The sequence below is a fragment of the Pteropus medius genome, unplaced genomic scaffold, assembly GCF_902729225.1.
Source record: "Pteropus medius unplaced genomic scaffold, Ma_sr-lr_union100, whole genome shotgun sequence".
NCBI lineage: Eukaryota > Metazoa > Chordata > Mammalia > Chiroptera > Pteropodidae > Pteropus > Pteropus medius.
Genome location: NW_024340701.1, coordinates 2,503,396 through 2,527,807, shown reverse-complemented (window position 1 = coordinate 2,527,807; position 24,412 = coordinate 2,503,396). Strand labels below are relative to the sequence as shown.

Below are 24,412 nucleotides of genomic sequence, written 5' to 3'. Positions count from 1 at the left end.
GCGGGACGGAAGAGGAGCCCCGCCCTGGCACCCGCGTGCTCCCCACTCCCCTTTCCCCAACCCTGGGATCCCCTTTCTCTAACCCTGGGCTCTTCATGACCAAACCACCCATCATTCGTAATTCTGCTCAACCACCCTGCGGACTGGCCTTCCCAGGTCACCCTTTTTCAATCCTGGACCCTCCTGGAGTTCACACCCAGGAAACAGAAAGAATACCTAATCAGGAGGCCGGGGATCTGGTGCCCTTAATTAGGGGATGAGAGGATTACACGCACACTACTTCTGTCTAGGCCTCTTTCACAGGATTTCATGTACTTTATCTCATTTTATCCTCAATTTACAGATGAGGTAACTGAGGACAAGAGGGGTTAAATGACTTCTGTGGGTCACGCAGGTGGCTGAGTGGGGATTTTAATTCAGGTCTAATCCTAAACCATTGCTCTTACCCATCAAGTAGCCCCACCATTCTGCCCTGGAAGTAAGGCCCAATGGGATGGGGTATAGGAAAGTGCTTGTGACTGGACTCTGCACTCTGCAGTCTCTCCAGTTCTTTACCTCTGAATCTGCCTTTACCTTTCAAAGGGGAATGGTCACAATGCCTATCTTACAAGACTGTTAAGAGTCTGTTAAAGTCCTTTATAGTGCCTGGCACACAGTAGAACCTCCATAAATAGTGACTGAAAGGCCCACCTGTGGAGAGCCTTGGAAGAATAGAGACCTGAGGACTTTGAGCATCACTGTCAGGCTCTTGAGCATATTCAGGAGGGGTACAAGGCATTGTGTTTCTAAGTCTTCAGTCCCAGTTGATTGCTGCTGAATTTCTACTCAGCACTGATAGTCCTTTATAAATTTCAAATCCTTGGACCTCAGTTTCCCTAGGAGAACTGACAGAAGCAGGGTAATGGAAAGAAACCCCAATATGAAGGTCTTGCAAGGTCGCCTCACCCATCTTCTGATGGAAGAAAGTATTTTAGCCCTTGATTCACCCATCACTTGCTGGGTGACCTCAGGTAAGTCAATTTTTCCTTTTGTAGAGAAGCATTCTTTCTGGCCCCCTCTCCCTCTCAAGAAGGAAAAAATAAGATTAGTTATGGGGAAATTCTGGCCATTCCTGAAGCTTAATCACCAAGTTGGTAACCTGTTGGTTAGGCCAAAATCTGTTAATTTAAGAATTCCATTAACAAAATATTGTTTTATTTCCTGTGATGATGATTCTGAGACTTTCTGAGCCAAAGGTTTTTAACTTGGAGTTTACAAATGGGCTTTAGGGAGTGTCCAAACCTCTGAGAGTATGTATATAAAATGTGGTGGTGTGTGTGTGTTTCCTGAAGACTAAAGCTTTTATCAGTCTGTCAAACATATTTGTGACTCCCAAAAATGAAAACTAGAGATCCAAGCTATCTCTCTACTGTGACCTATGGCTGGCCCTCTGTTTTTGCAATCCAGCTGTAAATCAACTCTATCTTCCACAATATAAAATTCTAGAATAGGCAACACTCTAATGACAGAAAGCAGATCAGTGATTACCTGGGACCAGGGATTGAGCACAAGGAAACTTTTTAGGGGATGGAATTGTTTTCTATATTTTGATGGTGATGGTGGTTACAGATTATATACAATTACCAAAATTCATTGAACAGTACATTTAAAATTAAATTATATTGTATGTAAATAATAAGAGCATCATGTTACATTTAATCTTTTGGGGCTAAACTTTTTTATTTAATATTTTATTGCTAAGATTCATCCTTATTGTTATGTCACTGTAGTTCATTTGACAGCTGTGTAATATTCCACTGTGTGAATATTCCAGTTTATTTGTATACTCTCTTACTCATGGGCATTTGAGTTTGCTTTTTTGACCAGGGCTGCTATGAACATTTTTATACAATTCTCCTGGTGTACATCTAAGAGTTTCTCTTGGTTATCCCAAGTATTGGAATAGCTGGGTTGTAAACTAGATAAATATTCAATTACAGAAGATAAAGTGTTTTCCAAAGTACTTCTCTGTTTTTCTTACCTGAGTTTGTTTGTCCCCAATTAGCCACAGACCAGAAACAAGGACCCAGGGGCAGAGGACCCTCTCCCCTTGGATTATCACTGCTTAGCATTCGATTAGCACCAGCCTGGAACAGGGGCAGAAGCCCAAGCACCTGAGACTTCCCCACCTCAGCAAATACAGAGTAAAGAGTAAACAGCAGGCAGGACCACATGAGGCTAATTAGGTTCCTACTCCCTGGAGCTCCATCTTCCTAGCTTAATTAGGATTTGAGTCTGGAAGGTCTTCCTGGGCCCTCAGTTACAATGCAAATCTCAAGAAAGGAGAAGGCTTAACCACATTTAAAGTCCTTCTCAGCTGATACCTCTAATACCCAAACAAGGATTAGCAGGAAAGGCATAAAAACAGTGACAGGAAGAGGAGGGATAAGGAAAGTGAGAAAACCAAGAATACAAGTATTCTAAAATTACGCACCCTTTTCTACACAAAAGCCAGTTTTTCAGGGGGAAAAAATTGTTTAATAAAGCAATATCTGCAAGTGACCATAAGCAATTTTTAATATCCCTGTCATTAAAGGATTGCCTTATTTGTGCTAAAACAATATAACTAGCATGCAATCAGTAAATGATGTGATGTTGCTCCCAAACACTGTGTGAGGTAAAGCCCTATGATGCTGGGGGAAGAGCTTTGAGTGTTTTATGTAGGCCAAAGAACTGGCACCAGAGCTCAGCCACAGATCAGGAACAAGGAAAAAACTAAAAAAAACAACAACAACAACAAAAAAAAAACCCAGAATATAACAAAACAAGACATTAGGAGTTTCCTAGATGCTCATAAAACAGGAGAAGAACTGGCATTCTGAAGAACGAGGCCACGTTATCCCCCACAATCCCAATTACTACATCTCTAGCAGCTCCCTGTCTGTCATACGTGAGCTTGAGAAATACAAGCTAAAGGAATGAACAATAAAAGAAACACACAAAGAGGTATCACAGCTGTTCTACCTGTGGCAGAACAGCTTCTCCAGCCACAACTGGGTAGCAGTGCTGTTGACAGCAGGAAGAATGGCTGGAATTACTCAGCTCTGGAGAGCTTTCTCAATGTAAGTAGGCAGATTATTATTCATTGGCTTAACATTTTTAGTTCCTTGTTTCTTAAATTAGATTATGGGCCATATGGAGAAACTAGGTAAGCTTGTTTGAGCCCACTTGCTGCTCAAGACTGATCACACAGAACTCAGCTCAAGTGTGAGAGGGGCCCTGTAACCAGAGGCCTGTAACCAGGCTGAGGTCCTGGGCTTTAGACACTCGGGAGCTAGTGCACAGTGCAACAGCTGGTACAAGTGCAACTAACTACTTAGACTGACATGAGGACCCCTACTACAGCCCCAGCTCTATGGAGCTTCAATTTTATTGGCTAAATACTTCTTCCCAAGTTTACAGCTTAAAGTGTGGGCCTGCTCACTGGCTTCTCCTCCTAATGGGGTAGGAAACTTTAGTACAGGCTTGGCGATGGGAAGTGGGGGTGGGGTGTAATAAGTGAGTTAGAAACCTGCTGATGCTCCACAACTGGACAGCATGACAGAAAAACTCTGACTTCCTATTGCTGAAAACTGTCAATAGAAAGATTTGAACAGAATAGAGGGCATCTTTGCCACTGGTCTGTTTCCAGTACCTCCATAAGAATACACCCTTTGTCTTCCAACACCAGAGCTTCAGGAACAGGGTGATGCTATGTCAGTCTACACATTTTGCAAAAGTACATGGGCCCAAAATTGGCCATGAGGTTTGGGATTACCAGTTCTCCAACCTGGCAGGATGGGAAGAAAGAGAAGGTGTCCATGAAAAGCTTTCGGAAGTGAGTCAGGTCTTCCACCCGAACTTCGATACTATATTGATTGGCCAGGAGTTCAATGGTGCCTTGCACCACATATTCATTCTGTAAGTGTGAGAGTGAGCAAGTGGAATAGACAACGTGGCCTCCTGGTTTGGTGGCAAGGAGTCCAGCCCTGAAACCAGAGAGAGAAGCAGTGACTCGTGAGCTGGGAGGGAAACAAAAGGAGCTAGAAGCATGCATAGAGGAGTCTACTGTGGGATGGGTACCTGTGTTAGACAACATCTCAAGTCCCTTCCACAATTACGCCACCTGAAAAGTCATTCTCAAAGCAGAGAGCAACTCAACCTTACTCCATTAGCTCTCCTCTAGAAGCCTTCTTAAAATGATCCCCTGAGTTCTGGCTCTAGTTATAAATCAAACCCTGATGTTGGCTATGGATTGAGTCCTTACTCCAGCCCTCAGAACCTTGACCTCAGCAACTATTTTTCAAAGTTGTGCTTCTCACTGGTACTGGGACTAGCATGGAAGTAAGAGAGCATAAGTGAATCTGTGCAGCCCACGTTGCTACACATGTCCTATCACATAGGGTTTTTATGTTCCAGAGAAGGACCATCCCATGTCTGTCTGTCTCCTCCAGGCAGACCCTCAGCCAAAAGACCCTTCTACAGGTGATGGTTTTGGCAAGAGCTTCCAGTCCCCCAGTTCTCCAGGTGACCAGACCCCCAGGGCAATCTGGCACAAAATCCTGAGTTTTTATAAATCTATTACTCACGCGAGAAGCTGCACCTGCAGCATAGGCAACATCTGTCGCTCCTTCTTCCTTGACCGCTGAAAAATGTTGTTCTCCTCCTCATGAAGGGAATGGCGGTCTGTGGTACAGGGAACATCCACCAGCACCTGCCCAGAAGTGTTAAAGGGTAAAGTATTAAAGTTACTTACAGGCTCTTCTTTCTTAGACCAAGGCTGTTTTAAGCCCTAGGGGTTTTGCGGAGTGCTTCCTCTGCCCATCCTTCCATTGTAGAGTACCTGACAAAGCTGCTCATTTTAACCTGGTAGACAATTGCGAAACCATGAGTGGCAAAATAGTATATTTAGGTATACTCATGGCTGGTCAAAAACCTAAAACCAACAGGCAAATAACTATAATTAACTGAAATCAACCTAGGAAGAAGTCTTGAATACTTCATAGCTCTGTCGTTGGCTTGGTCCTTAGCTATTTGAATGAATACATCCAATTTGCAGATGATACAATGCCCAGAGGGCAGCTAATATACAAAATAACAGGATCAAAATTAAAAATATCTTATGCTAAAACAACCTTGTATCCAAAATGGAAAAGTTTTAAAGTGAGAAATGTATAATAATTTACTAAGAGCCTGCTCTGTGCTAGGCATTAGAGACAAAAAATAAAAAATAAAAAGCTACCCTATATTTATGTTTCAAAAAAGTAAAATCATCTATAGAAAAGATCTGTGAACTTTTTTTTAGTTAAGCAGAGACTCCAAGTAAATAAAGTTTCCAGCAATGTAGTAAACTAGATATCCAGAAAATGCCTGTAATACAAAGTACCTAAGGGCTGAATAAATATAACTTAAAAATATTTTTAAATGCATAGCTCATAGAAAATTAGAGAACTCCTCAAAAGCCAAAGAAAAAGCAGGAGCAAAACTCTAGGGAGGCATGCTGGAGATGAAGCCGATAGCTTCTTTTACCAGTTCCTAGTAACTCCCCCAAAAAGGACAAAACAGGGCACTGGGCCCACTTGAGGTATGGAATTGGAATAGAAATCCATAGCAAAGCCAAACTCCTCAAAGAGGATAAAAACTGGAGTCGAGAGTCCACACCAAGAAGCAGAGAGTCCTAGTAAACACCTCATGCCTTGAGTTGGATCCTGTGTACAGAGGTAAACTGAAAGTAGAACAGAGCTCACAAAGTTTACCTTTGAATTAGCCTAATTTCTAACTGAATTAAGATCGTTTGCTCTGTTAACTATCAGCTGGAAAGAAAATCACATCCCTTCTAGAGGAAGATATCTAGAGCCTCAGATTACCTCTACAATTTTTCACACAAAATGTCTGGCATTCAAATATAAAAAATTACTACCACCAGGAAACAAAAACAAATGACCAAAAACCAAGAGTAAAATAGATAATAGAAGCTGACCCATGAGGTCCAGATATTTAAATTGCCATGGTGTTTGAAATGATCATGACTGATATATTCAAGAAATCAGATGAAAAGACATAAAATTTTATAATTTCCCATTTCGACAGAACTGGAAATTTTGAAAGCAGACAAACTCTAAAACAAAAATACAATAACTGAAATTAAGAACTCAATAGATGCAGTAGGAATGTCAACTGGTGTAGCCACTATGGAAAACGGTATGGAAGTTCCTCAAAAAATTAAAAATAGAGCTATCATATGATCCAGCAATTCCACTTCTGGGTATTTATCTGAAGGAAATGGAAACACTATCCTGAAAAGATATCAGCAACGCCCCCTCGTTCACTGCAACATTATTTACAATAGCCAAGACATGGAAATAACCTAAGTGTCCATCAGCAGATGAATAAAGAAAATGTGGCATTCTACACACACACCAGAATATAATTCAGCCATGAAAAAAGAAATCCTGCTATTTGAGACAATATGAATGGACCATGAGGGTTCATTATGCTAAGTGAAATAAGTCAGAGAAACACAAATACTGTATGATCTCACTTATATGAACTCACAGACACAGAGAAAAGATTGGTTATTGCCAGAGGCAGGGGTGAGGAATGGGCAAAATGGGTGAAGGGGTCAAAAGGTACAAACTTCCATTTGTAAGTCCTGGGATGCAATGCACAGCATGGTGACTACAGTTAACAATACTGTATTGTATATCTGAAAGCTGCTGATAGTAAATCTCAAAAGTTCTCATAAGAAAAAAATTGTAACTATGGTGATGGATATTAACTAAATTTATTATGGTAATCATTTTACAATATATACATATATCAGAGGTTCAGGGCAACATGGTGGAGTTAGAGACATCCCCAGATCTCTCTCCTTGAATCAACAATAAGCTGAACATCTAAAACTCAACAAAAAACACTCAAACTGCACACCAGCACATCTGAGCATGGGATCTGCGCATAAAAGCTACCACAGGTCAGAACTCCAGGTGTCGGGCAGTGGACTGGGAGTAATAAAGAAGCTGCCTTCCGCAGCCGCTGGAGGTCCTTGCAGGAGGAGGGGGAGGAGTGAAGGAGCGGCAAGTTCGTGTGGCGAGTTCCCTAAACATTCCTGCCTGGGATAGTTGTGGCTGCAGGGCCCAGCTGTCAGGGCAAAAAGCAGAGAAGTGGGACAGGACTGCAGAGGAACAACAGCTGATTTTTGCCAGCCACAGTTGCAAAACCGAAGCTGAGCCACAGCCCCCAACCCCTAACCCGAGGGCCCCTCCCATCCCCTCCAAGACCAATCACCACAGAGCCCCAGGGGAATCTGAGCAAACGCTGCTGAGACTGTTGCTGACACTGACAGAGACTGAAACTGAGGGTAGCGAGCATGATTAAATATGTACAAGAAATTTAAAAAGCATTATTAAGATTTTATATAAAGCAGGGATTCAAGAGGCTTAGACACCACCTACTGGAAACCAAAAGAAAAGCATCTCCTCTGCAACAGGCTAAAGAGAGACCTTTATATAATAAATCATCTTTCTGGAAAAACAGCAGAATACACTTCCATTAGTGCCCAGGCAGAGAAACAGTCCATTAAACACCATGAACAACCAAGGTGACAAGGCATCTCAGAAAGAAAGAGAAAAATCTCCAGAAAATAAGCTTACAGACATAGAAATATGCGACTTAAATGACAGAGAATTCAGGATGGTACTTCTGAAAAAACTCAATGAGATCCAAAACAACTCAAATCAACAATTTCAGGAATTGAAAAAACAACTAGATGAGCAGAACAAGGAGACTGAAACCCTCAAAAAGAACAAAATAGAACTTCTGGAGATGAAGAACATACTGAAAGAGTTGAAAAATGAAATAGCAAGCTTGAGAAATAGAGTTGACCAAATGGAGGAAAGGATCAATGATATCAAAGACAGAAATCTAGAAATAAATCAGAAGGAAGAAGAGAGAAAACGAAGAATGAAAAATAATGAAAGAGAAATTCAAGAACTAGCTGATACCATCAGTAGAGGAAACATAAGAATTATGGGCATTACTGAAGATGAGGAAAAGGAGCAGGGACCAGAAAGTATTTTCAGACAAATAGTGGATGAGAATTTCCCAACTCTCCTTTACATATTCATAATGGTAACCACATGCCAAAGATTCAGAACTGTTGTATATAAAATAAGACAAGAAGGACCAGAGGGAAAACCCACAAAAGCCAACCAAAATAAAGAAAACAGAAGCACAAGGACAAGGAAGCAATGGAAACACTGAGCTACCAGAAAGCAAAAGATAAAATGGCTCTAAGAAGACCTCATATTTCAATAATAACCCTAAATATAAATGGACTGAACTCACCAATAAAAAGGCACAGAGTTGCAGAATGGATCAAAAAACAAAATGAAACCATAAGCTGCCTTCAGGAGACACATCTCAGTTCCAAAGACAAATATAGACTCAAAGTAAAAGGTTGGAAAATGATATTTCAAGCAAATGGTGTTCAGAGAAAAGTAGGAGTAGCAATACGAGTATCAAACAAAACAGACTTCAAAATAAAAAAGGTAAAGAAAGATACTGAGGGACACTTCATAATGATAAAAGAAATCATGCGCAAGAAGACATAACACATTAATATCTATGCTCCCAATCAAGGAACCCCGAAATATGTAAAGCAATTACTAACAGAACTAAAGAAAGATACAGACCAGAACACTATCGTAGTTGGGGATCTAAATACCCCACTGTCAGTTATAGATAGATCATCCAAGCAGAAAATTAATAAGGAAATAACGTCCTTAAACAATACATTAGACCAACTGGACATTATTGACTTTTACAGAGCCTATCATCTCAAAAGAGCTGCTTATATATTTTTCTCTAGTGCACATGGAACATTCTCAAGAATCGACCACATACTGGGACACAGAGATAGCCTCAACAAATATAAGAGGGTTGAAATCATATCAACCATATTCTCTGATCATAATGCTTTGAAACTAGAGATCAACTGCAGAAAGAAATCAGGAAAAGTCACAAATACATGGAGATTAAACAACATGCTACAGAAGAATAACTGGGTCAGAGAAGAAATAAAAAGAGATCAAGAGATACATAGAAATGAATGATAATGATAGTACAACATATCAAAACTTTTGAGACACAGCAAAAGCGGTCATAAGAGGAAAATTTATATCATTACAGGTCTAGCTCCAAAAACATGAACAAGCCCAAATAAACAACCTAACGCTTCATCTTAAAAAACTAGAAAAGAAAGAACAAATGAAGCCTAAAGTCAGCAGAAGGAAAGAAATCATCAAAATTAGAGCAGAAATAAATGAAATTGAAAACAGAACAAAAAAAAAAGTGATAGAAAAAATAAATGCAACAAAGCTGTTTCTTTGAGAAGGTCAATAAAGTTGACAAACCCCTGGCTAGACTCACAAAAGATAAAAGAGAAAAGATACAAATAAGCAAAATCGGGGATGAAAAAGGGGAAATTACGACTGACATCGCAGAGATACAAAGGATCATACAAGAATACTATGAAAAAGTATGTAACACCAAATTTAATAACCTAGAAGGAATGGACCAGTACTTAGAAAAATACAACCTTCCTAGACTAAATCAAGAAGAAATAGAAAATCTAAATAGACCGATCTCCAATAGGGGAATTGAAAGAATCATCAAAAACCTACCAAAAAGTAAAAGTCCAGGACCAGATGGCTTCACCAGTGAATTCTACCAAACATTCAAAGATTTAAAACCTATTCTCCTCAAACTCTTCCAAAGTTGAAGAGGAGGCAATACTTCCCAACTCATTTTATGAGGCCAATATTACTCTGATACTGAAGCCTGGTAAAGATAGCACAAAAAAAGAAAACTACAGACCAATATCTCTCAGGAACACAGATGCAAAAATACTAAATAATATACTAGCGAACTGAATACAGCAACATATTAAAAAGATTATACAATACAATCAAGTGGGCTTCATCCCAGAGGCACAAGGATGGTTCAACATACGGAAATCAATTAATGTGATACACCACATAAATTAAAAACTAAGAGTCATATGATCATATCAATAGATGCAGAAAAAGCCTTCGACAAGATACAACATCCATTTATGATCAAAACACTTAACAAAATTGGTATAGAAGGAAAGTACCTTAACATAATAAAGGCCATATATGACAAACCCTCAGCCAACAGTATACTTAATGGTGAAAAACTAAAAACCTTCCCTCTAAGATCAGGAACAAGGCAAGGCTGTCCACTATTGCCACTCTTATTCAATATAATATTGGAGGTCCTAGCGAGTGCAATCAGACAAGAGAAAGATACAAAAGGCATCCAAGTAGGAAATGAAGAAGTCAAACTGTCACTATTGGCAGATGACATGAGTTTCTATATAGAAAACCCTAAAGACTCCACAAGAACACTGCTAGAAACAAAAAGCAAATACAGTAAAGTCTCTGGATACAAAAATCAATGTTCAAAAATCTATAGCTTTTCTATACTCTAATAATGAAGCGTCAGAAAAAGAAGTAGAAAAAATAATTCCTTTTGCAATTGCAACAAAAAGAATAAAACACCTAGGAATAAATTTAACGAAACAAGTTAAGGACCTATATAATGAAAACTATAAGACCCTATTAATAGAAATCAAAGAAGACACAAAGAAGTGAAAAGATATTCCATGTTCTTGGATTGGAAGAATCAACATAGTTAAAATGATCATATTACCTAAAGCATTATACAGATTTAATGCAAACCCCATTAAAAACTCATCGGCATTTTTTAAAGAAACAGAACAAAAAACCATCAGATTTGTATGGAAGCACAAAAGTCCCCGAATTGCCAAAGCTATCCTGAGAAAAAAGAATGAGGCTGGAGGCATCACTGCCCGACTTCAAATTATACTATAAAGCGATAGTAATCAAAACGGCATAGTATTGGAAGCAAAACAGACACAAACCAGTGGAACAGAATCAAGAGTCCAGAATTAAACCCATATTTATATGGGCAAATAATTTTTGACAAAGAAGCCAAAAACATAGAGTGGAGAAAGGAAAGCCTCTTCAATAAATGATGATGGGAAAACTGGAAAGCCACCTGCAAAAGAATGAAACTAGACTGTTGTCTATCACCACACACCAAAATTAATTCAAAATGGATTAAAGACCTGAATATAAGACCTAAAACAATAAAATGCACAGATGAAAACATAGGAGCTAAATTCAAGAGGAGGCAATAAGACCTTGGACTTAGAGAAGATTTTATGAATTTGACCTCAAAAGCAAGGGAAGTAAAAGCTAAAATAAATGAATGGGACTACATCAAACTAAAAAGCTTCTGCTCTGCAAAAGAAATCATCAACGAGGTAAAGAGACAACCATCCGAATGGGAAAACAGATTTGCAAGCAACACCTCTGATAAGCGCCTAATATCCAAAATATACAAAGAACTCATACAACCCAATAACAACAACAAAAAAAATGATCCAGTCAAAAAATGGGCAGAGGACCTGAACAGACACTTCTCCCTACAGGACATACAAATGGCCTACAAACATATGAAAAGATGCTCAACATCGCTAGCTATTAGGGAAATGCAAATCAAAACCACAATGAGATACCATCTCACACCTGTCAGAATAGCTATAATCAACAGGATAAGGTATAACGAATGTTGGAGAGGATGCGGAGAAAAAAGAACTCTTATATATTGCTGGTGGGACTGCAAATTGGTACAGCCACTATGTAAAACAGTATGGAGGTTCCTCAAAAAACTAAGAATTGATATACCATATGATCCAGCAATCCCTCTACTGGGTATTTACCCCAAAGACTTGAAAATATATATCCAAAAAGATATCTGCACACCGATATTCATAGCAGCACTATTCACAGTGGCCAGGACATGGAAGCAACTGATAGATGATTGGCTGTGGTACATATATACAATGGAATATTACTCAGCCATAAGAAGAGATGAAATACTGCCATTTGTGACAACATGGATGGACTTCGAGATAATCCTGCTAAGCGAAATAAGCCAGACAGAAAAAGTTGAAAATCACATGATATCACTTATATGTGGGCTATAAACCTAAAAGCAACAAATGAGCAGGACAAACAGAGACTCATGGACATGGACTACAGGCTAGTGGTTACCAGAGGGCTATAGACTAGTGGTTACTAGTGGGGTAGGGGAAGAAGGGGGAGGTAGATGGTGTAAAGGGGGTCAAATATAGGGTTTAGGGGGAGGGTGAAGTGGGTAAACGGATCAAATATATGGTAGCTGAAGGAAACTGGACTTTGGGTGGTAAACACACAATAGAATATACAGATGTCAAATGATAATGTACACCTGAAAAATATGTAATTGTATTAACCAATGTTACCCCAATAAACGTAAAAATTAAAAAATATATTAAAAATATATTGTATACATATATCAAATCAATATGTTGAACACCTAAAAGTAATACAATTATGTCAATTATATCTCAATTTTTTAAAAAAGAACTCAATAGATACATTTAACAGCATATTAAGACAGCTAAAGAAAGGACTGGTGAATCAGATCAAAATAAAATATCAAGATTGAATAATGAGGAGAAAAAGGAGAGAAATACAGGAAATAATATAAATTATATATAGGATATGGTGAAAAAGGCTAACATACATATAATTAGAGACCTATAATTATACGTGAGAAAAAAACAAAGCAGAAAAAAAAATATGAAGAAATAATGGATGGGAATTTTCTAAAACTCATGAGAAAATCAAGCCAGATTCAAAAAGCACTATGAACCCCAAGCAGGGGATATATATATCACCTTTAAAGGAGTTTTAACCCATTTCCCATTTAGAAAAAAAAAGTACAGCTCACTGCCAGTGTTAACATCATGTGTAGGAATGCTACGTTTTTCTAGGATTTGACATTTTCAGTGATGGAGAATTACTATATTTTGTAAATGGAAATACCACTACTAAAAACAGAATGCTATAAATAGAATTTCATTTGTTTCCAAAGACTATCGATATGCTAGAGTGATGCGAAAATAATAATAAAAGTGGGATATTTTGTAGCAATCTTTGGGGCTAAGATTAGGACTGTAATCCACGAGTTATCTCAGGGTAAATGCTCGCCGGTGAGTATTCTTGAGGCAAGCGGAAAATGGGTTAATAGGATTTATAACTGACTTCTCAACAGAAACAATGAACAGCAAAAGAAATGAAATACGACCTTCAAAATGCTGAAAGAAAAACCGCCAACATAGAATTCTATGACCAGTGAAATTATTTTTCAAATTTGTTCTTTAAATTAAATGTAATCTTGGCAAAAGCCCTGAAGATTTTTTTTTTTTTTTTTTTTTTTTTTTAAGAAAAGGCAACCAACCCTTGGTTGACCTCACAGATTGCAAGGACCGTGTCAGTTTACAATCCCTTATTTTTTTATTTTTTACGCCTACAGCACCTGGTCTTCCTAGGTGGTCTCTCATCCAAGTACTAACCAAGCTCGACTGCTTAGCTTCCGAGATCAAACGAGATCAGGCTTGTTCAGGGTAGCATGGCCATAGACAAGCCCTGTTTGTTGTGCAAACTGACAAACTGATTCTAAAACTTATGAAAATGCAAAGGAGCAAGAATAGCCAAAAGAAACTCAAAGATAAACACAATTGGAGGATTTACTATACCAGATATCAAGACTTATTCTAAAGCTCCAACAATTGAGACGTGTAGTTTCTTGCAAAGAAAGACAAACGGGTCAAAAAACAGAAGAGTTTAGAAACAGACCCACAAATATATGGATACTTGATTTATGACAAAGGTTTCCACAGCAGGGCAGTGGAAAATGAATAATCTTTTTAATAACTGATGTTGGGTCAACCAGGGTCAAATGGATTGTAAACCTAAGTGAGAAAGGTAAAACAAAAATGTTTCTAGAAGATAAGAGAATATTTTCATTACCTTAGGGTAGGAAAAGGTACTTTAAATTAAGACCCAAAAGCGCTAACCATAGTGATAAACTGGATTACATTAAAAATAAGAACTTCTGTTTTACCATTAAGAGGATAAAAAGGTAAGTCACAGAGTGGAAGAAGATATTTAAAATACATATATGTTCAATAAAGGACTTATATCCAGAATACATCAACAACTCTTACACAATAAGATAGACAACTTGATAGAAAAAAATAGGCAAAGTACAAATGTCCACTTCAAAAAGAATGGCCAATAAACACATAAAAAGGTGTCCAAATTCATTAGTCATTGTGAAATAAAAATTACAACTCCAATGCAAATTACACCATTATCCACCAAAATGGCTAAAATGAACAAAGTACAATATATGTTGATGAGGCTATAGGACAACTAGAATTCTCATACACTGTACATAGGTATGTAAACTGGCACAATCACTTGGAAAACTGTTTGACAGGACTGACTAAAGTGGAACATACACATATTCTATGACCCAACAATTCAACAGACATGGGTACATAAGTGCACCAAAAAAGAAAATTTACAAGAATCTTCACAGCAGTGTTTTTTCTAATAGCCCCAAACTGGAAACACCTCAATTGTCTATTATGAATAGAATAGACAAATAAATTATTATATATACACATTATGGGATATAATACAACAACAATGAACAAACCACTGCTACAGGCAACAATATGGATGAATTTCACAAACATAATGTTGAGAGAAAAAAGTCAGACAAGAGTACATACTACTATATAATTACATTTATATAAAGTTCAAAACATACATGGTTTTAGAAGTCAATAGTGATTACCTCTGGGAGGGTAGAAAGGGGCCTGAGATTTTCTGGAATGATGGTTAATGTATTTCTTAGTAATAATGGTAGGGTAGTAATAATGTAAGTATATTTCATATAAGACAATTCTTAAGCAATACACTTGATTTGATCACTTATGTTATGCTTCAATAGAAAAGTTATTAGAAAATTATGACAGGTTACAAAAATAACCACAAAACTTAAAAAGGAAACAAGCCTCCTTGAGCAAGAGTTAGCAGAAACTATAACCAGTAGAATTAAATCCTCAGTTTTGATAATGAAATTATTTCATGTAGAACTAAAATATAAACCTTCCTAAATAACAACAGAAATTAAAAGAAAACCAAAAGAGCAAAGAAAAGAGGTCACATAGTAAAAGAAACACAGTAAATAAACATAGTAAAATAATTTGACAGAGATGAGACTAAATTTATCAGTGGCATCAACTGTTTTAAAAGAATAAAATTTACAGATTCTCTTACAAAGCAAAACCCAACTCTATGCAGTATGTAAGAGACACATCTAAAGGGAAGTGATTCAAAGGGATGGGCAAAGGTATAACTGCAATGCATATAAAAAGAAAACTGTGAGCATGGAGGGGGATAGGTATCTAGCCATGAACTTGCAGAGCTCTGGGTTCCCGAACTCATTCTAACTCATGGCCAGGTAGAGTTGGGAGAGGGATGTACCTACAAAGAATGTGTGGAGCTCTGAGATGGTATTCATTTATGCATAACGTGCTTAACACATACCTAATGCATAGTATACTGCACACAACTATTTTTTCAACAAATAAATTAACGAACTGCTTTCAACTGTCTAAAGCACTTTCAAGTAAAATAAGAGGCAGCTCACTCTATAATCTTCCATAAAGCATAGCTGGGATCAATGAACAGAAACAATAATAAAAATAATAATGATTGTGATAATAACAATATTATTAAGTAGTTTCTACATGCCAGGAACTGTGCTAAATGCATTCTTATTTAATCATCACCTATGAGATAGGCACTTATTATTGTCATTTAACAGATGAAGAAGCTGAAGTTTAACTGAAAGGTTAACTTGCCCAGACTTCTCCTGGTAACTTGCTGGTAAAGTGACGGAGTCAGAACTCCAAACAAAGCAGTAACCTCTGTCAAAATCTTAAATGCATATAACTATTATCTAGCAATTATATCTCAAAAACATAAAACTAAAAAGAAAAGGAATATAAAAAACATCATTCCTATTTTTTAAAAAATACACAGAAATTTGTATATACACAATATATTTTCAAGGATACAGAAGAAAATATAAACAATGGTCATCTGCAGGGAAAGAAAGTAGATGGCTGTGAGACAGGAGTAAGAGGGCAACGACTTTTCACTGGATACCCTTTTGTGCCTTCTTAATTTTGCACCATGTACTGTATTAATATTGAAAAATAAAATGACCTCATTCATACTTATTTTAATGAGTAAAACAGCGAAGTGAGTTGAAAAATAAAATAAGCCTAAAAAACTTTATTTCCACTGAATCAGATTCAAACTCTCACTTGTGAACAGCCAAGTGAGTTGAAAAATAAAATAAGCCTAACAAACTTAATTTGCACTGAATCAGGTTCAAACTCTTTTTGCTGCTCTCTCTATTGAAGATGGCAGCCAGCCATCTAAGCTGAACTGACAATTCTGCAAATGACTATTTTCTCCAAATCACTCACGGATTGCTGGCTAGGTCCAGAAACAGCCCTACATGCTTAAACATGTAGGGCCAGATCCTACTGCTTTAGGGCCTGGAGTCAGGATGAAGAGGCCAGATTTGCCTGGCTGGATGTCCCAGGTCAAGAATCACTCACCCGGTCATAGGTGTCCCCCTCCAGTTCTCCCCACTTCCTGCCATCCCATGAGGTGACTCGAACTTGACTCCTATCCCTAATATCTTGAGGTACATAGCTGTGAAGGATCTTCTGTAGTCTGCCTGTTCGAGAGGTGGAGAGATCATTGGCAGCAAGATTGCCTGTGGAAATATAAATTTTAGGATTTTTTTTCTACTACTGTAAAAAGTGCCATTGAAATCTTGATAGAGATTGCACTGGATCTATAGATGGCTTTGGGTGGTACAGACATTTTATGCTTGTAGGAATAAAGAAACTTCAGTGGCCATGGCCCAATGAAACATCTCACCAACAATAGTGCTAATGGAGAGTCAGACCAATTCTCAGGCATAGCCAATAAATGCAGACTCCAGGAGCAGGGGCAAGTGGAGGACAAATGTTTACCATGTGCATTGCACCATACTAGACACAATGGAGCAGGGGCTACAAAGACCAGAAAGGTTATGTAAATAAAGCAGACCAGATAAGAATATTTACTTCTAAAGAAATATGCCCTCTCCCACTGTTCTTGAAACGTGTGTCTCTCTTCATCTTTGGTAGACACTACACATTTTTTATCCAAAACTTATCCTCCTCTTATTTCTTAGTAATAGAACACCAATTTTATTTGAGGGAGTGGAGAGCAATGTGCCAGCCTCATTTTACAAGTAAATATGACTGTATGACTTAGTTTTGGTTAATGGTTGTAACAAAAATTACTGTGTGGGACTTCTGGGAAGATGTTTAAAAGAAGCCAGCAATATTAGGAGATGTGCCTCTCATCTTATCTTTTCTTCCTGCCTCGAATTTGAATGTGATGGCTGGAGTTCCAGCAGCCATCTTGGACCAGGAATTCTGAGAATGGAAGCAATAAAATAAGTTACAAAAAGAAAGAAGACGCCCAAGTCCCAGATGACTGTGGAGACTCCATACCAGCCCTGGACTGCTTATATCACAGTTTCTCTCATGTAAGAAAAAAATAAACTTTTCTTCTTTAATCCAATTAGATGGGTTTTCTATTATATATGACCAAACATAATTCTAATTGATTCATCATCTATCTTTCACTTTCCCTTTGTGACAGACACAAGTTCAAGAAATGTCTCACTTTGCTCTTAGTTCTATAAGAAGAAAAAAATTTTACTGCAAGCTTGAAGAATAGCGTCTGATACCTGGCCTCAGAGTCAAGGAGTGAAATGGAGATGGGAAGTGTGGTAAAGAACTAGAGTGCACATCCCTTATCTAATAGAAATGGTCACTATATGAACCAGGTTAGTGTTCCCACAAATAAATATAGTCCCAATTTTTGAGGACACTCAAAGAAGTAACAATTGGAATCTCTGCTCAAGAGGAATTTGCAGTTGGATTTGAATGGAGAACAGAAAAGCTGGGTTCAGTCTGGCTCTACCTCCAACTTACGTAAAAGATTTTAAGTTATTTAATCTCTCTAGGGCTCAATATCCCCCTCCATAAAGTATGAGGGCTGGACTAGGTAAAATCTAAGTTCCCTTCTTGCACTGAAATTCTCATCTCCCTGGGATCAAGAAGTCAGTGGGATAAGGTGAGGTGCTGGCAATTCAGCACACCTTAGAAGAGCAACTCTCAAGTAGTTCTCCTTGGCCCTTCTCACTCCTCTTAGTTCAAATTCCTCCTCTACCAAGAAACACTACTACTTTCATCCCTCTTCTGATGGATTCCCACAGCACTCAGTAAAATCAGCACAGCTCAGCACACAGGCTGGGCTCTCTTGCATTAGACTCATTAAGTCACATCAACATCTTTTCTCCTCTCCCTCCAGACTTCAAAAGTCTGAGATCAAATGTGGCACCTCTCTAGTATCACCCATGGGGCCTATCATGAGGCTGGAAGCTAACTCAAACTATGCAAGTTGGCTGATGAGAACTGTGCAAGAAGGGTCTAAGCCCAACAAAAAGGCTAGGGCACATGGCAAGAGGAGCATGGCTGAACTCCAGGTAAGTGTGAAAACCACAGTCCCCTTGTGGGTATCTATCAGGTCCTTAAGGAGAAAATAACACCTATTTTAAGGCAGGAAGTAGGCCAGTGGATGGCTGAAGGGCACATTTACAATACAGAAGGCCCAGGCTGGGTTACACAACTGAAATGAGTAAGACTTGGGCCTGTCCCCAAGGAATTCATAAGCTTGAAGACAAGATGCACACCCAGTAAAGCTCCAACACAAGGCTAATAATGTGCTAACAGTTGAAAGGGTGATGCCCACAATTAGGTGCATAGGAGACAGAGGCAACATTTCTCAACTGGCCAGCAGAAATCATGAGGGAAGATTTCCAAGTGGTATACTTGAGGTGAGGCTTAAAAGCTAAAAGGCCAACTAGGAGTGTGTAGAGGTATTCTAGAGCGAAAACATAATATAAGCAAAGGAGGAAGCTAATTGGGGCAATAGAGAGTCATAGGATATCACTGAAGCAAACAAAGCCTGGGGAAAAAGAACATGTAAAGCTACAAAGGGTTGCTGCAGCCAGATCTTACTGCTTTAGCTGGCAGGCTAAGGAAAAGGAGCTTAATCTTAGAGAGATGCAGAAGGCTGAAAGTGTCATGTGGTAGATTCATTGGGGCCCTACTTTCATCTGCCTTCAGAGACTTTGCTCTGCTCAGCAACCTTCCTTGGCCAACTAACAAAGAAATAGAAGAAATAACCACAAACAGAAAAAAATACCCCAGCTTAGCAAGCAAACACTATCCATCCCTCCTCTGACCCTGAGACCAAAGAGCCCATCATACTCAGTGTGTACCTGACTAAGTGAGGTAGGAGCCCTCCCTGCCCAAGACACCAACCCTCTTACTTACGGCAACAGCCAGTCTGAAGCAATGCTAGTGTCTTTCCCCCAGGGGCTGCACATAGGTCAAGGACAGTGTCACCAGGCTGCAGGCCAAGGGCCAGGACAGGTAGCAAGGAGGCAGCATCCATTAAGTAGTAGTCCATGACACCCAGGCTGCCAAGCCTAGAAGAGAGAAGAGAACTTTATCATCAAATTACAAGTCAGAAGACCCACTGGGTGTCAAAGCCACCAAGCACATGCGTTTAGGGGTTACTGAGCTCTACTTAGCAAAAATTTATTTCTCAGATCCACACTCATTTATTTACTCACTCACTCATTCACTCACACTCATTCATGTACACAGCAGGCAGAGTGATCCTTTTAAAACAGATCAATTCACTCTAATCCAGCCCCATTAGCCATTTTGCTATTCCTTAATCAAGCCATGCATGCTTCTCTCATGCTACACCTTTTGCCTGCAACACTCTTCCCCCAAATATCTCTCATTTGCTTCCTTATTTCTTTCACATCTTTCCTCACAAGTTACCTCATCAGAGAGGCACTGTCATTCCCTGACTACTCTATCTAGAAATAGAAGCCCCCTACTCTCATCACCTTCTATCTTGAATTATTTTTATTTAAAGCACTTGTTCTTCACTTTAAACGTATAGATGTATGTGTGTGTGTGTGTGTGTGTGTGTGTATTTTTCCAGTTCTATTTCTCTCTGTTAGAATGAGGGCAGGGATTTTGTCTGCCTTGTTCATCGTAATAACCCCAAAACCTGAAACAGTACCTGGTATCTAGGAGGAACTGCGTTATTACAGAGTTACGTATGAGATAAAAAATGCTTTGTGAGTTCAGAGAAGAGTGCCATCAGTTGTGCCTATCAGAGTTACCTGAGTTAGGCCTGATGATGGATGGAATAGGCCATCAGGTAAAAAATAATTAAAAAAATAAAGAAAAAAGGAAGAGAAGCATACCAAGCAGAAGAAAAAAGAACAAGGAACAGAAGCATGCAAACTCATAGCTTCTTTCAGAAACAGGGATAAATCTAGTGTGGTAGAAATACAAGCTGCATGAGATTGAAGTTGGAAAGCAAACAAGGCCAGATTGCAAAAGGTCTTAAACCCTATGCTAAGGATTTTGGACTATAACCTGTAGGCAGTTACCAAAACTTTTTAAGGAAAATGACGTGATCAGCTAGACAGAGTTTTAGAAAGCTAGATGGGCTAGAACAAACAAATGAGAAATAGAGACACCAGTGAGAAGGCTATTACAAGAGTCCAAGTAAGAGCTAACCAGGCATGAAAAGAGGCAGCAATGGTATGGGGAGAGAGAGATGGATGACAGACAACAATCTGATGGTCACAGAAGGACTCCTCACTCCCAGGCCAGTTGTCACAAGAGCAACTGGTAGTACAACCATTCCCCTGAGACACAGCTCTGCTATTTGGGACAGACTCAAGGAAACAAAAACTCAGTCCTTGTTGCTCTGACAGGAAAGTTCTGAGAGGAAGATGTGACAGGACATAAGATATAGCACCACTGAGGATCAGCTACAAGAGCTACAATCCCCAGTAGTGAGGCTGTGATAGTTCCTGCATTCACAAATGGGCTTAGGTTATGACAGGATATTTTCAAAGTTAGATCATGAAACCATGTGCTTTATGCCTCACAAAGAAAAATGACAAGAAACTGAGAAATCTGAGAAAACCACAGAACTGCTATCACACCAGCACTGGCTCTCAAAACCCACTCTCCTCAAGTTCCTTCCTTTTGGAAACATCACTCTTTAACCTTTTTTTCCATTCACAGAAAGTTCTGAGAATCTGTTGAAAGCTACCGTCACTCTTTCCAAAAAAAAAAAAAAAAAAAAAAAAAAAAGGCACAACAATTTTTCTGACAATTTCAGGAGATTCTTTAGACTTCCTGCATACATCCTTAAACTCCTAAGAGGTTAAGATCCCCTTGATTTACAGGGAGCCCATCAAGAAAAGAAAGGAAAAAAAAAAACCCAAACATATAGGGGTTACTTCATATATATCCAAACACTGAATCCAAAGACTGGAAGTTCTCCTTTTTTTCCAGTCTGCTGCTAACTCTGTGACCCCAAGCAAGCTCCATTTCCCAGGCAAGTCCCAATTCTTCATTGGTACCACGTTACTGTCCTACTCACTATGATGTGTGGTTATGAGGGAAAAATGAGAAAGCAGTGTAACTAACACTGGAAAGAGTATAGTAACTGATCAAGTAAGAGGTGGTTGTTTTCTGTTGGAGGCAGTAGAGCAGATCAGGTTCAAAGTGCAGGTACTGGTGTCAGATCACTTGGGTCTAAATACTAGCTGTACCACTTACCTAAAGAACCTAAAGCAAGTACATACTTTAACTTCTCTAAACTTCAGTTTCCTCAAATATAAAGAACAATAACATTACCTACCTCCTTGGGCCACAGACAGAACAAAAGGAGATAACGTATATACAGCACTTAGAAAAATGCCTAGCATGTATGAGCACTCAGTAAATATTAGTAATATTATGATTTTAATTAAAGAAGGCAAGACCTGGACCTCTTCCTGTTTACTTTCGGCAGACACACAGAACAGCCCCAGCCATGGCTCCAGGTCCTACCTGGCAGGAGGGAAACGGCTGACATCCCCTTTGGTAAAAGTGAAGCATCGAAGGTTTGGACTACAGTCCCAGGAAGCTGGGAATGAAGCTGTAGTTTGGCCATTCTCAGGCTCCAGTTCCCCATGAGAAGGGGCTTTATTCACAAAGTCCCTGGCATTCAGTTGCTCCAGCTCAGCACTCACATGATCCCAGGAAGCAAAGTTATTGACCAGTGCACCATACTTCTGCTCTGAGAGGAGACTGACCCGGATTGATGGCCAAAGATCCCCAAACTGTACACCATAGGTCATGTCAAAATTCTGCAGAGCCAGTCGAGTGGCAGGAAATTTGGGTTCTGTGGCAGCCTGAAAGGGAAAGAACAGGCTTATTGGTCCTCTAGTCTTGTCTCTATCCCCTACTGCCTGACTCTACCAATACCAGTTAGTGTCCACTCCCACCTTTGTACCCTGCTCCTGCCTGTCAGAGAAGTGTGGGAGAGAAAAGTGGTAAGAACTGGTCTATCTCAGGGCTGTGAGAGAAAGGAAGCTGTAGCTCTCATGGTAGCATGTGGGGGTCGCCAAGAAAGGGGACCCTCCTTGAGGCCAAGGGGTAAGAGGAACTTAGAATGGGAGCTCAGGAGAGGACTTGAGGAAAATCTACAGAAGATTGGGAGAAACTGTGGAGGCCTTGTGGGAAACTTCAGACTTAAAAACAAAAAACTCTTTCTCCTGAACAGTCCTTCCATTTTCTAAAGTACTTTCATGTCTCCTAGCTTATGTGAGCACCACAATATAGTTCAGTAGGATACAAAAAACATCAACCTTCCACATTTGATGGAGATGAGGGTAACTTACGTAAGGTGATGGAGTGGCTGACACCGTAATGCAATCACAGGGTTGAGGGTCATTTGGGGAAAGTTCCCAGACCTCAGTAAAGTGGGAAAAGGAGAACTCACAGAAATCTTGAGGTATGAACCAAAATGGGATCTTCTAGGATGACTGCTATGGGGTTAGCAGAGAGGGACATCAGTCAGGCTTTGGAGAGCATAAAAGTAGATTAAAAGGAAAATGAAGACCTCGGTTGAAGAGTCCGTAAGTTAGTCCTGGTTGCCACAGCTGGGAAGCTTACTATGGCTGGCAGTCCTGTTCCTGTCCGTGAATTCTGCTCTGGCCTGGATTTCTGGTTTGTTCAGAACTCTTGTTCCATCTCTCATTTCTCATTCTGGTGGGGACTCTTACGCCAACCACGATTTCTGCTATGGTGGGGACTCTTGCTCCGGCTCCTGTGGTGGGGACTCTTGTTCTCCCTTTTGCCATGGCGGGGACTCTTGCTTTGGCTCTGACTTTTGCTATGGAGGACACTCTTGGCCAGCCCCTGACTTTTGCTATGTTGGGGACTCTCACTCTGTCCCTGATATTTGCCAAAATGAAGACTCTCACTTTGATCCTGATTTATGTCTTGGTGGGGACTACTGCTCCGGCTCTGAATAATGCCAAGATGAACACTCTTGCTTTTACTTGGACTTCTGCTAGAATGGGGACTCTCATTCTGGTTCCAACTTCTACTTTGGTGGGTATTCATGCTCTGGTTGTCACTACTCTGGTATTCACTAACAACAACTGAACTACAGCTGAGATTAGTGCTAGAGTTGGAACTCGTGGATGAAGGCACTGGACAGCTGTAGGGGATCTGGGGGGACACTTTGCGGGGGCTTTGAGAAGCCACAGAGTAGACATGGAGGCCACAGGGTATAGTATGAGGGTGACCCCAGGGTCGAGGGGCAATGGGTAAAATTTGAGGGTCAAAAGGTGTTCTCAAAGGGATAAAAGAATAGATGTGGGTAGAACATGGAGGTGCCACAGGCTGGCGATGGGGTTGGGGTGGGCCCCTGGGAGTGCCATAGGTGCCACAGGGGGGCACCACAGGCTGGTTATGACACTGAGGGGGACCTGTGGAACCAAAGAGTGGGCAGGGATCAGGTGTGGGGGGAACCACAGAATATGTATGGGTATTGCAAGGGGCTCCTGGAGAGGGTCCAAGGGGACGGCTCTGAGCATAAGGAAGGCGGAGAGGAAGGGAAGTGGGGACAACAGTTTTGAGGGTCCTAGTGACTAGGGTAGGTAAGGTAAGTTCTTTGGGGCAGAAATTTGAGCAACTTGTGATAGATGTCACCATACAAGAAGGACCAGAGAGACCAGAAGGGTGGGAAGGAAGTGGAGGAGAGATGCTGACCTTAGGGGCTCTTGGTTGGTCACGAGATGTGTTCTGGGCAGGGGTGACCAGAGAGCGACATCTGTGGGGAGCACATGGCCGTTTTAACTCTGGGGG

At 39.8% G+C, this 24,412-nt stretch overlaps 1 protein-coding gene across 10 annotated transcripts in view; it reads right to left on the bottom strand.

The window, feature by feature from the left end:
* The window catches only part of LOC120620255 (fatty-acid amide hydrolase 1), a 40,970-nt gene that overhangs the window by 14,467 nt on the left and 2,091 nt on the right, over positions 1–24,412 (bottom strand). For 7 of the 10 annotated variants that reach the window (XR_005657793.1, XM_039884976.1, XM_039884995.1 and 4 more), the window contains exons 2-6: positions 22,106–22,449; positions 19,505–19,659; positions 16,661–16,821; positions 4,608–4,732; positions 3,797–4,007 (exon numbers count right to left, since the gene is read on the bottom strand). Coding sequence is in view for 9 of the 10 variants with exons in the window: in XM_039884976.1 (XP_039740910.1) it covers positions 3,797–4,007; positions 4,608–4,732; positions 16,661–16,821; positions 19,505–19,659; positions 22,106–22,449 (996 nt within the window). In the remaining variant the exon portion in view is untranslated. The remainder of the gene's footprint in view (positions 1–3,796; positions 4,008–4,607; positions 4,733–16,660; positions 16,822–19,504; positions 19,660–22,105; positions 22,450–24,412) is intronic. The other 3 variants (XM_039884985.1, XM_039885015.1, XM_039885037.1) reach the window with 2 other exon arrangements.